The sequence below is a fragment of the Zalophus californianus genome, chromosome 12 (genome assembly GCF_009762305.2).
Source record: "Zalophus californianus isolate mZalCal1 chromosome 12, mZalCal1.pri.v2, whole genome shotgun sequence".
Taxonomy (NCBI): Eukaryota; Metazoa; Chordata; class Mammalia; order Carnivora; family Otariidae; genus Zalophus; species Zalophus californianus.
In genome coordinates, this window is record NC_045606.1 from 73,910,956 (window position 1) to 73,923,907 (window position 12,952).

At 47.6% G+C, this 12,952-nt stretch overlaps 1 protein-coding gene across 1 annotated transcript in view; it reads right to left on the reverse strand.

The window, feature by feature from the left end:
- Positions 1-6,591: 6,591 nt before the first annotated feature.
- WNT2 (Wnt family member 2) overlaps positions 6,592-12,952 on the reverse strand; it is a 41,890-nt gene continuing 35,529 nt past the window's right edge. The window contains exon 5 of the mRNA XM_027574299.2: positions 6,592-7,046. Coding sequence (XP_027430100.1) covers positions 6,817-7,046 — 230 coding nt within the window. The 3' untranslated portion in view covers positions 6,592-6,816. The remainder of the gene's footprint in view (positions 7,047-12,952) is intronic.

Below are 12,952 nucleotides of genomic sequence, written 5' to 3' on the forward strand. Positions count from 1 at the left end.
CCACAATGACGACTCAGAGTTCAAGGCCTTTCATGAAGTCTTCATTACTATTGGAGAATAATGATCAAGGGGCAGATGCCAAAGTTTATTTGGGTGTGTAGACTTTTGGATACTTCAATTCAGATTTCGTTTTCTGTATTTCCTGCTATTTGTTCGGCTGGTGTGTCACCTCCACCTGTAACATGAGGCCCCGAAACATTCACAGATAGGTTTGCCAAGCTCCCCAGCCTCTGCTGAAATAACCAGTGTGAGCAATCTGGCTGACTGGACATTGGATGCATCTTCGTCATTTAATTATTTGAATTGGGTTTACGGGCAGTAATACGATTCCTCTCATCTGTGGAACTTAGGAAGGCCTGCAGTGCTATTAAAATAGGATTGGGTGGACTGCCTGGGGAAATCCAGAGCCTATGATTCAATTACAGGGGCTTTCACAGGGTCAGTCACTACTCGGAAATTACAAAATCAGGTTAAGAGCCAAAAGTAGTCTAAATGGTAAACTGATCATGTTGATCAGATTTTAATCATGCTCTGTTATCTAGAACTAGATCATAGCATGAGGGAACAGATGAAGGGTCACTTGTTCATCCAAGTGGTTTTGTCTAGTCTTTATTTCCATGGGCAGCCTAAAACATAAATTTGGTTAGGCCAGCGAAAAATTGTCAAGTAGAAGAAGACTGGCTTTCCAGTTCCTTCTTTCAGCCGGTTGTCATTGGCCCCAAGTCGTCTATCCAGCTCTGGTTATCCTTTGTTTTATCTGCCATCCAGGCTTGTTTTTTTCTCCACTCAGCCCCATGTTGCATCCGGCATGTGCTCTCCCTCTTCCCGCTCTTCACTGGCACACATTGGACAGCACTTGGATTGCTTCACTCTCCTACAATTCCACCCATACGAGGCTAAGGTTACCTGCAGCAGGGACAACTGGCAGTGTGTGTCTGTGTGTCTGTGTGTGTGTTGGGGGGGGTGTTCAATGATCAACCTGCAAATGATACCCACCCTGGCCTTAAACTGGAGATTCTTTTTTTTTTTGCCTGAAACAGTCTTTCTCCATGTTTTGGTGCCTCCTCTTTCTTATGACCCTCCTCTCTGTCCTGAGAAACTCAAAATTACTCAACTATTTTATGCAGATCTATAACAGTCTCACTCTTCCACCTTCCAGGCCTTATCTTGGGGCTTTTCTTTCCCACTGAGTGTTGTGAAACTGAGGAGTTCCTAAGAAGATTTGTGTCTCCAGCTTCTGAAACCACACTATTGCTTTTCCTTGCTAAGCTTCCATCCTTCCTTTGATTCCCTACAGTTAATGCCCATCCGTAGAAACCCAGGAGCCTGGTGCTCTCTACCCTCCCAGGACATGCAGTGAACTTCAGGGATCAGCCTGTCTTGTTCTGCCCCAGGCTGCTGAGGGGTTCTATGGTACACCCATTCCAAAAGATTCCTTCCCAGTTAGTCTGATGCATTAATACCAAGATTTAATCCCATTAAACTATCACTCCCAGTGAAGTGTTCCTACCTGAAAATGGCAGAAATGTATACGGATTGCATTTCGATAGAGGACTTGACCCAAAGTGTTAACATCAGTGGTTCTCAACTGGGAATGGTTTTGTCTTACACCTTGCTTCCTCCACCCCTCACCGAGAATATCTGGCAATATCTGGGACACTTTTGGTTGTCAGGGCTGGGAAGCAGGAGAGTACCTCTGACATCTAGTGTGTAGAGACAGGCTTGCTTCTAAAGATCGTACAATGTGCAGGACAGTCCTCTCACCCAAAGGGTTAGTGAATAGGGCTGTTTCATTGATAATGATTGGGCAAATATATTTGGGGAAAATGGTCTTTGAAAAACACTTGTAGACACATGTATCATCACCTCTTCTGCAGATCATCCTAGAGGGACAGCAAGCAGTCTGACAATCAGGCCACCTTTGGGGTACTTGATGTGCAGAGTCAGCATTTTGCTTAGGTTACCCCAAAACAGTTTATCAGGGAAGAGCAAATGTTGGGTGGATTTTCTTTGCTGGGAGAGAGTTTATTTCCATTTTCTGAGCTTTCCCTACCTGTGTATAAGTAGCACCCACAATCAGGATACACAGATCTCAATAAAGGGGCAAGGAATCTTGTATGTTTCTATTCAAGCTGAAAAAATACCATTTTAGCCAAAAGCAAGCACTATACATGGAAAGTAATAATTCGGAGAGGTCAATGGGGGTGGGTCTGGCTGCTGTGGAAAGACACTGAATTTATAAACACAGCCAAAGCATGCTGGCACCTAGAGGGGGTAAGCACGAAAATGGCAACACAGGGTGAAAATGTGGAATAATTTTTCAATCAGGAATATAAGCCTTACCCGTGAGCTCACAAGAGTATTTTTTAGTAAGGTAAGCCAACTGTCTTCCCTGAAAATCTTTACAAACTTGAAAGCCACCTCTTGATAAGGTTGTGTAAGAAGTGTATTCCTGAGAGAAGACAAGGGAATAATTCCCATAACCTGCAGGGATTTCTTTCCACTAGAGGGTTTGGCAAGACTATCACACGTTTAAAATAACAAAGTCAACACTGGAAATTCACTTTATTATGTTTTGATTTCACAGAAAATGTAGACTTGTAAATAACAATAGTTCTTTGTAACAATCTGCGTGACACTTTTATTAGCTCATGGAAGTGGGAGGTTTGGTTAAACAGGAATCATGTGAATATCAGGGGAAAAAAACTAGAGTTGGAACAACTATGATTTAGAAAAATAATAATCATGTTGGGCTTTGCAAACCACCTGTCACCTTGCTGATCCCCTGAAAAATGTAAAGAACATTCTCATGGATGAATGAAAATTTTCTCTGCCTAGGTAAGGAGAAGGTCAAAATAAGCACGCCTTTGTGAGCTTATTTATACCAGTGGATTCTTTTTCAGAAGGTCAGCACAGACCTGACAAAAGCAATTCACCAGCTTTGGAACTGGCGAGGTTTATTTGTTAAGAGTACACTTCTTTCTCTTAAGACAAGGAAACCCAGGTTGAAGTACAGTAAATAGACACAAAAGAATGGTTCTGGTCGATTGGACACCACTCTGAGCCTTTATTTGGAGAGCAGGCAAGAGGGGAGATGAATGTTCTTCAGCTGAGCGAGACCACACCAGCCCCAGGCCATGGGGCCTGAATGAGAAGTAATAAATGAGAAGTAATAACAATATCTTGGCCTGAAAATGCCATCGAGGACAAGTGCATGCACCGTCATGTTGGCTGCCTCTGAGGGAGCCCTGCTTTAGGTTTTGTCGAGCTGATGTAAGATTCCTTAATAAATTAATGAGGCTGAGAAATGTCAATGTGAAGCTAGATTTTCTGACTTTAAAGCTACTTTCTTTGAAAAAGAAACGTGATACCTGATGTTTTCGAGCTTTGTGATAACTCTGATGGAAAGGAATACGGTTATGACAATCGAGAACGTCTCTTGAAATGAACCTTGGCAGCCTCACGCAGAGCTACAGACAGGCGCGGAGAATGTGAGCAATGGCCCGAGGCCCTGCACCTCTAGGCCTCCCGATGCCTCGGGGAGAAGGTGCTGGGAGGGGACAGGGGAACAACAGCAGAAGGAGGGGCGGCGGGTACCCACAAGAGCTGAAAAAGCCACTCTGCACCATCACCAAGCTCAGCCAGTCACTTGGCAACAATCACCTGGTTCTTTCCCTCTCAATTCTTTTCCCATCATCCGGCCCCATACGGAATATATTGCCATTTGATAGATCCTTCAGAGATGTTCCTTTCAGTCTGGTGATATCCGTATTATGCCAGGGCCTCCATCCTGGAGGGGCAAGGAGCCACAGCTGATCGTGGTCACCGCACTTGGGGCTTTTGTGCTGGAGCTTGGATGGGAGAGGCTGTCCAAGGTGTAACCGGGATACATCCTTGACAAAGCATGCTCACAGAATACAAAAGTCAGTCCGGTCCAGTCTTCCAAAGCGCAGACCAATGTGGGGAGGCACATTTATTGAAGAAGACAACTCATTTGCTAAGACTCAGAGTCATGTGCAGATGGTATCTTTAGAAAGATATGTAGATATGTAGAAAACCCCATTGAGTTAGTCAAGATCTCCTATTGTGTTGGAACTTTTTCAGACATTGCCGAACATTAATGGGCATCCTCTTGGGCCTAGAAAACTTGGTTTTATCATAAGATTTTCACTGAGAGGGAACTTGTAAGGGATCTGAACTGAATGGGTTCTTTTACTTTGTTTTGGGTAATTTGTGCCGTACATTCCCTTAAAAGCCTCAGGTAATCCAGAGTTCAGTCTACCTTAGAATCATGGCATATTGATCTTCCCCCAAACCCTAAAGAAAATGAGTTTGAATTTATCTTCAACTGGTTTTTAATTTTTTTTCCAATAGTGGAGATTTCCTCTTTCAGAAGTAAAAGCAGATAAAAATACTTCATTCTCTTATTACTCCCTCTATCATGGCCACACCCACTGCCATTTGAGAGGGCTGTCACAGTCTCCCTTACAGATTTGGAAAATGTAGGCAGGTTTCTATATGGATATGCCTTATGCCCTTGCTCCTTATCAAGAAGGATGCATCTCAGCATGAAATGAAAGTCAGATCAAAACAACCCAGCAATTAAAAGAAATCATGACCATCCCCTTTGGATGCTAAAATGACTTAGAATCCACTTGGGTTAATTCTGAGACAAACTAGATAAAGTGCTTGACTTTCCTGACTCCTCTGTTTGCAGTGGAGATTGGGGGCAATGGCAGATAAGTGCACAGAGGCCTTCACCCCTCTTGGTCTCAGCTTCCTCAGATACAAACTGGAGGGAGCTGAGATGTCCTCTTAGATCCTTTCCATTTCTAAATACACCCATGGATTTATGATTTCATAGTTCATCCAGCAGGGAAAAGGGCTGATGGCTGTGGGACCACCGTGCAAGTCCCCTCTCAGCCCTGCCAGAAAAGCGTCCACAGGCACCTGAATGTAACTAAGACAACCCACCTGCCCAGCCTTCCCACTCACCCTCAAAGGCCCACACTGAGCTCAGAGCAACTCTGCCCTGCTCCACTCTTCCCATCCTCTGAATCCATAGAATAAAAAGAGGAAAGAGTTACTTTGGAAAATCAGATGACAAATTTGGGGGTTTGGGAGTGAAGAAAAGGAGATGAATTCTGTCATTTTGATGAGGGCTGGGAGGCAAGCATCAATTCTGACAAAGTACTGCAGCAGGTTGTTGTCTGTAAGCTTCAGTCTAGATGTCTTGCTGCAGAGCAAGGACCAAGAAACTGAAGGCCAGGCTGTCAATGAATGAGTGAGCCTCGATCGCTGGACACCAGATGCATAGAATGGAACATCCTGTTAGTAAATGTGAAGAGACCACACTGAGAACCAGAACCTACTTGTACCAATGGGATGAGAAGTATCTTCAGATATTTCATCTTTCTTTCACTTAATATACAAAATGGGGCAGCAGCCTCTCTATTTTCCCTGGATTTCATCTTCTGGCTCATGGCTGAAGCCAGCCACAATCTGCATGTTGACGTTCCCATAATTACAGCTGGTCCCTTAAATATAGTCTCCAAATGACGATTTGCTTGCAATATAATACACTAGGGTTGCCAACTTTATAAGCAAGGCTATGTGTCATTTGCTCTAGGCTATGATGTCTTGTCATCTTGTCAGCATCAGATGAACACAGTTCAATATGCCAGCTCTTTCGAATGTGCTTGAAGGGTGATGGGTACAAGCTGATGCTCCTCGGCACAGGTGGCCAACTCGTTCTGGGCATCTGTTTATGGTGAAGGCTGTCCAGGCATGACTTAGCTCTGGAAACCTCTGTCAGCATGCTGATTCCCTGGTCTTGTCATCCCCAAAGTTTTCTTTCTCAAAGCCATTTCAACTACAAAATTCCATGGGTCACATGCATCATACCAGATAGGAATTTTATTCCCCCTTTTTTCCTTATCTGTCAAGACACATTTTCTGATATTCCACTCACTAAGTTATTTTCCTCTATCTTCCCCCAATAGGCACAAAATACTGCCAGATCATCAATCTTCTTTTAAATTCCTTTCAGATGCTAAGAAGGAAGTCTCATTTCTTAAAGCTTCTTTATATCAAGAGGACAGTAATGCAAAGCAATTCCTTTCTGAGGCTCTTGCTATTGTAAAGATTCCAAACTGTACCAAAGGACAACGGTTCCATCTTGTCACATCAAACGTTAATATGGCAATAAACGTCTTGAAAAATATGCATTTTAAACCTAAAGTTCATTGAAAGCCATCCTTCTTTAAGCAATTACCAATTACCCCTGGAGGGGTGGCTGTGAAAATCACTTGATCAGGCAAAAGCCTTGCTTGGTCTTTTCAAGATTTAAAGTTAATTCAGTGGCAGTTGGTCCTGCTGTCTTTACCCTCCAGAGAGAAGTATAGAATTTTGTAACTGTGAGCATTTATTGTGAGACCACAAAACAAGCTCCTTTGGGACACTCTTTTCCCCTCTGGCTAAGTGCTCCTGAAAGAGGAAACATCTAGGTGGGTGGAGACGGGATCAGCCCCCCACCCCCCCCCCCCCCCCCGGCCCTCCTTCCCCTCTTAGCAATCTGTCCTGATCAGGAAGAGACATGCCCCCAGAATGCTTGAAGTCGGGGAGGATAAGGCATGCTTTATGTGCAGCATGTGGCCCCCGTCCTGAGGCCCCGGCGGAGGGAGAAGGGGCTTCTGTTGAGACAAAGGTCACATGCCTTAGGAAATATCTCCCCGAGAAAGCCCGGAGGCCCAGGGTCCTGGCCGGATCCCACGGAGTCCCCGCAGGAGGGCAGGTGGGCGGGGCCTTCCGCTGACGTCATGTGGGAGCCGCCCAGTCAGCACTCTTGGGGGCCTTGCACGTGTGCACGTCCAGGGCCTCCAGACAGTCCTGACAGCGCACGGCACAGCACCAGTGGAACTTACACTCGCACTTGGTCATCCGGGTGACGCGCGAGGTGTCGTAGCCTCTCCCGCAGCACATGACTTCGCAGCTGTCCATGCCGCGGGAAGTCAGGTTGCACACGCGGCCTGCTGTCCCTGGGGAGCCTGGAAGACAAGCGGGGGAGGGGACACTGAGAAGGTGTGGGCCGAATACGGTGGGCCTCAGGTAGGCGCCCAGCCCCTCGTCACCACGGCCTGGGGCTGAGCCACCTGTTCTGGGGCCCAGGCAGGGTCTGTCGGCCCCAGGCACCAGCCCCAGCGAGTGTAGCCGTGCCCACAGGGCCAAGTCCAGGAAAGATGGATGTGAAACTTTGGACCTGCCGTGGGCAACTTAACTCTAGTGCTCCCACTTCTGAGCTGGATAAACGTTTCCGTTTACCCCTCCCCAGCCTTGCATTGGTGGATCACTGAGTGGGCAAGGCCAGCTCAGAACCGAAGAAGGATCTGTCCTAGCTCCCTCTCACCAGCCCTCAAACCACATCAAGGAAGCAGTGACCCACATTAGGGCTCTCAGAATTTGTCAGGGTGTGGAACCCTCAAAGGGAGGGGATTCTGTCTCCCCAGACCTGACTACGCTGCCTTACTAGAAAGAGGCGGGAACTCTGGCGGCTGGAGGGGAGCTGTGGGCATCGTTTGTGTAAGACCTGGAGGAGCAAGCGCTGCCGTCTGGTGGGCCATGTGGATGTGTGTGAGGCTCCTGGTCGAAGCCAGGATGCTAAGCCTTCAGTGAACAGAACTGCCATAAAAACCTGTTAGGAACTACCAGTGGAATATTGTCTTAGTTACTTGAGGTGAGGTTTCTTAAATGGCAATTCATTTTTATGTATTTGTGTCTGAAAAAGACTCAAAGATAAGATGTCTCTTGATGTGTCCTATTCCTGGGGAAGCAGCCAGAATTCTTTTATAAGAGCATTATCAGACGATTGCTCAACTCACAAGGATCCTTTCTGCTTCTTTCTCCCCCACAGAAACGGGCATTTGGCTGCCATGTTGAACAACATCACCTGCTCTGCTGGTGGCAGGTGATTGGGCCAAGCGTGGGGACCTGGCTTGTGCTAGCCGAGCAGGTAAATTTCCCTGGGGACTGGCGGGTTTGCTGGAGCTAGGCGGTCGCACCAAATACACATTCAGTAGCCAGCCACGGGCAGCCGTACACCATGACGACGTATGGGGGCCAGCGGTCTACAGAGAGATGATGAGAATGAGGCAGATGTACAGAGACAGAGAGGACAAGACGTGGAAAGAGGATGCTGCCCAGATCCTGGACTATCTTCCTGGAGCTGCTTCCATTTCTCCCTGAGGCCTGGCTGCATTCCAAACTTTGGGCTCCTAGAGGTTCTGTATCCTTATGAAAAATTTCCCCTTTCAGCTTAAACCACTCCATCTTCTATTGCTTGCAATCAACAATTCTAAATAATTGACAAACCGAGAGAAGCTAAGCTCCTTATTTAAAAAAAAAAAAAAGTATGTCAGGATGAAAAAGACAGTGACTTCATTCATTTTCAGTTCCTCTATCATTTAACAAGGAATTTCTCCTGCTTTATAACTCCTGGCCTGCCTCGTGACTCTCTCTTTGTTTATCACAATCCAACTGTGTTCCAATTATCTACATAAATGTCATGTTGCCCTGCCTGTCAAGAATGACCCGGGAAGCAGCCAGGTTCCAGCAGGGTGTGGGGTGGAGAAGAGGAGAGGGGTGGGCAGAACTCGTTCTGTGTGATCAGGCCACTGACAGCAGGAAGGCAGGCAGGGGATTTCATGATGACAGGAAGGATGGCAAAGGGCTGGGGTCAGGGGGGACAGGGGGGCCAGCCAGGGATGGCCAGGAGCCTCTCTCGCGCTGAAGAAGCACCCAGCTAGAAGAGGCAGCAGCTGGGGCTAGGTTCAGGGCGACGGTCAGGACAGTGCTCAGAATTACTAACTGGACAAGAAGGACGCACTGCCAAATGCCGCCTCTTAACAGCATGCCTGTTATTTCATTCAGCAAACATCTAATGAATACAAACATGTAAGACACCGTGCCGGCTGCATAGAGTTTTGGGTAGTGGTGGTGGAGAAATAAAATAATTAGAATTCACTTCCTATTCTCTGAGAACTCATATTATAATGAAGAGATTAATATGTAAAGAGATACCTCCACTACTTCTAGGTAACTGTTCCATTTGCTGAAGACCTGCTGTAACCTCCAGGAGAGATTTTGCAAAGCACCACTGCAGACAAAGCTCATGATGGTAGAATGAGGTTATTTAGAGCTTGGACACATCAGGGTTCAAGTCCTAGCTTTTGCCATCTATCAGCTGGGTGGCCTTGGGCATGCCATTAGGTCTCATTAATCTCATTATGCGTCAGTTTCTTCCCTTGCTGAACTGGATAAAAACGGAGTTCCTTCCTCACAGGGCTGCGGTGAGGTGGGGAGGAGATCCTGCATGAAAAGCACCTGGCAAATAAGGGCTCAGTTAATGTTACCCATCCATTCACTTAGCCTGTGTTTATTGAGTGCCTAAATGTGTTAGGCACAGTTGTGGGAGCTTGGGATATATCAGAACAAAATAAAGATCCTGCCCTGAGGAGCTTATGCTCTAGAGGGAGTGAGCCAAATATATAGTAATGATAATGAGTGCTATTAATATCGATAGCAGCAAACAGGATCAGAAAGGAGCTGTTAACAGCCCAGTTTTACAGAGGTGGCTTCGGAGATAGGACAGAGAGGGTAAGTAGATCTGGAGGCAGAAGGGGGTGAAGGGCGTCCTAGGTAAGAGAGAACCTCCCAGCAGACCCCCCGGTGCGTGTTCGTGGGACCGCAGAGCCAGTGTGGCCACTGCGCAGGCGGGGGCGGGCCAAGAGCCCGGAAAGGGAGCCGGGCACGGGATTAGGGCCTTCCTGCCTTGCTACAGTTTTGGGTTTTATCCCATGGGGAGTGGCGAGCCTGTCCAGATTTGTTAGCGGTGGAAACCCTGTCGGAATGGGGCAGGGAGGTATCCTTGAGGCAGCTGGATTCGTCCAGGCAGGCGATACTGAGCGTAGGACAAATACGTGACTGGCGAAAGGGGGAGAATCACTAGGACTTGGGGACTCACCGAATTGGGGGGAGGGGATCAAGGAGGAAAAGACTGAAAACAGTGCACTTGGCTCAACACGAAGGAGGTAAGGGGTGCCCTCTGATGAGAGCTGCTTCAGCAGAACCACAGGACGGAGCCGCGATCGCGGAGTGAATGGGGGGCGAGGGCAGACGGACATGGAGTGTGGCCAGTTTTCAAGAAACTTGGTGGCAAAGCGCACGAAAGAGCATGGCTGCAAGGAGTGATGAGCCCGAGGTGGGACTTTAAGGTTATTTTAAGCTGTGAAGTTTATGGGTGGTTTGTTTTGCGGTAGTAGACACTTGACACAATTCGGAAGGTTCTAATTACATAAAGTACAAAAGTGGGAAAACCCAGTCTATGTTATTAGAAGTCAGGGTAGTGATTTCCCTTGGTGAATAGTGAGAAGGGGCATGAGGGAGGCTTCTGGAATACCAGTCCTCTTCAGGTCTTGGTCTGGGCCTAGATTATATGGGTGTGTTCATTTTGAGACCATTCCCTGAGCTATACATGTGGCGTGCAATTCTCTGTACGTGCTTCATGTTCCAGTAACGAGGAGAAGAAGGAGGCCAGATACACAAAGCCAGGAAACCAGCAAAACCCTGATATGTGAGCAGCATAAAGAAAAGTGTGTAACCTGGCTGGAATGAAGCATTCAAAGGGGAGCGTGGCAGGAGGTGAGGCGGAGAGGTAGGCAGAAGCCAAGACGTGGAAGGCCTTGTGGGACAGGTGAGGGCATTGAAACTTTAACCCAAGGACAACGGAGTGCTCCTGAGAGTTTTTACCCAAAGTGGGGCATGATGGATTTACATTCCGAAGGCTCGCTGTGGGTGCTGGGGTCAGATGGACTGAAGGGGGCCAGGGTAAAGGCAAGGAGCCAAGTTAGAGAGCGGTGAAGTGCCCTGCGCAGGGCACAGGGTGACGGGGACAAGGACAGTGGCAGCGGGGGTGGGAGAGGTTAAAGGGGCAGGGGATGTGGAGGAGGCAGGACGGGCAGGGAACGGAGGGTGAGGGTCAGGAAGCGCTCCCAGGCTCCTGGCTCAAGGGACTGGATTTATGCGGGTGAACTTCCTTGGGGTGGGACACCTGGGGAGGGGCAGGCTTTGAGCCAAGATCCTGAGTTTTGTTTTCAACATGTTGACTTTGTTGTGACAGTGGGTCATCCAGGTAGAAATGTTCACTGACGATACTCTTTGGGACTCAGGAGAGAGGTCAGCATGGGGATGCAGAGTGGGAAGTCTTTACGTCAGAGGTGGCCCCTGGAGCCATAGTGCAAAGGAGACCCCCAGGGTGTGAAAAGCAGTGTCACCTGCCACACTAGAGGCCGCTCTGAATTTTCACCTTGTGTTTTGTCCATAAGCCCTGCCCACCCATAAGCATTCTTCACTTCCACCAATATGCATTCATTAAAATATGAATACATGCAATTGGAATTTTCTCTCCCCCTTGGTGCTGTGAGGTGGAGGGAGGGTGTCGCTAGGACAGGGAGGTGAAGAGGGTCATTCCCGAATCACCCTGTGGGCTACTGACCGACATCGAACTTGGTTACAGAATGCCCGAGAACACTGCTCGTCTGAACATACCTCTCTCCACTGGGCAGACAAACGGGGTGTAATGAGGGCCCAGAAGAAGGAGGATGAGAGGGGTTTTTGAAGGTTGAGAGCCAGTGATAAGAGAACAGTGGTGAGGTCACAGCCTGGAGGAGGAATGCCCCCCTTCCGAGGACCCCAGGCTCCCAGGAATGTGCCAGCCGAGAGGTGCACAGCGGACTCTCGTCTGGGGAGAGGGCGAGGCTACCGGACCATGGACTATAAATTGGCCCTTACTTTGGGGTTTGGATCTAATTAGATTTAATGACACACTGTAGAGCAGGAGGGCAATTTTGACACTTGCTGTCGTTTGAGCAGAATATAGAGCCATTTCATCAAAACCCTGAAAAGAACATTTCTAGGGTGCAGAATCTATACAAAATTTGCTCTCATTGCTTTCCTTTAGCGGAATTATAATAAGGCCCATTATTAATGACAGCAGAAGGGCTCTACTGTCTTAGGGGCCTCCCACTGTCCTTTCCAAAACAGAAGGCATCACCATTCTTCTTAAAATAAGAGATAAGAAGCAAGACTATAAATGTGTGTGTGTGTGTGAGTGAGCACTTTGTGAAAGGGACCCTCTGAGTTTTATGATCTTCCTTCTTGTTCTAAATATTTGAGATACACACTTTTAGATCTTTTATTCCCCCCAATACTATACCAATTCATTAACTAATGAGTAACTCCTCCCTGCCTGGGCCACAGCAGGAACCGCCAGGTTAATAAAGCCAGCCCCACCTGTCAGCCCGAAGCCCCTGCCTCCTTGCCTTTTCCCTCACTGCCCCTCATTCTTCTTCCTTCCTCCCCCTCTGCCTTCTTCTCCATCCTCTATCTCTTCTTTCTGTTCATAATTGGGGCCAATGTTTGTGGGGCACTGACATGGGCTAGGCCCTGTGAGAAGCATTTTGCCTGTATTATCTCATTTAATTCTTGTAAGCTTAGAAAGTAGGTTCTGTTGTCACCAGTTTGGAAATGAGGGAAGGGAGGAGGGTGAGTAACTCGCTCATGATCACACAGCTAGCAGGTGGCAGGTCGGGACTTGAAGCCAGGCTTGTGTGAGTCCAGAGCTCAAGCTCTTGACCATTGTGACATCTGGCAGAGAGCTCCATCCCACAGCCCTGCCAGATCCCAGGGAGCAGAGAGTTAGCATCCTTCTTGCTCTCTCCTTCACTGTTTTATCAAGTGAAGAACTTGCAAAGGTCCTGACGTGTAACCGTTTTGGAAGGGACTTTTTCTCCAGCATATGCTATGCTATAGACAACGAGGACACCTACAGTTACATGAGAATGTGAAAGGCTGGTTAGCATGGTATTAGCAGCTTACCCTGCTCTGTTCCTGTATTGAT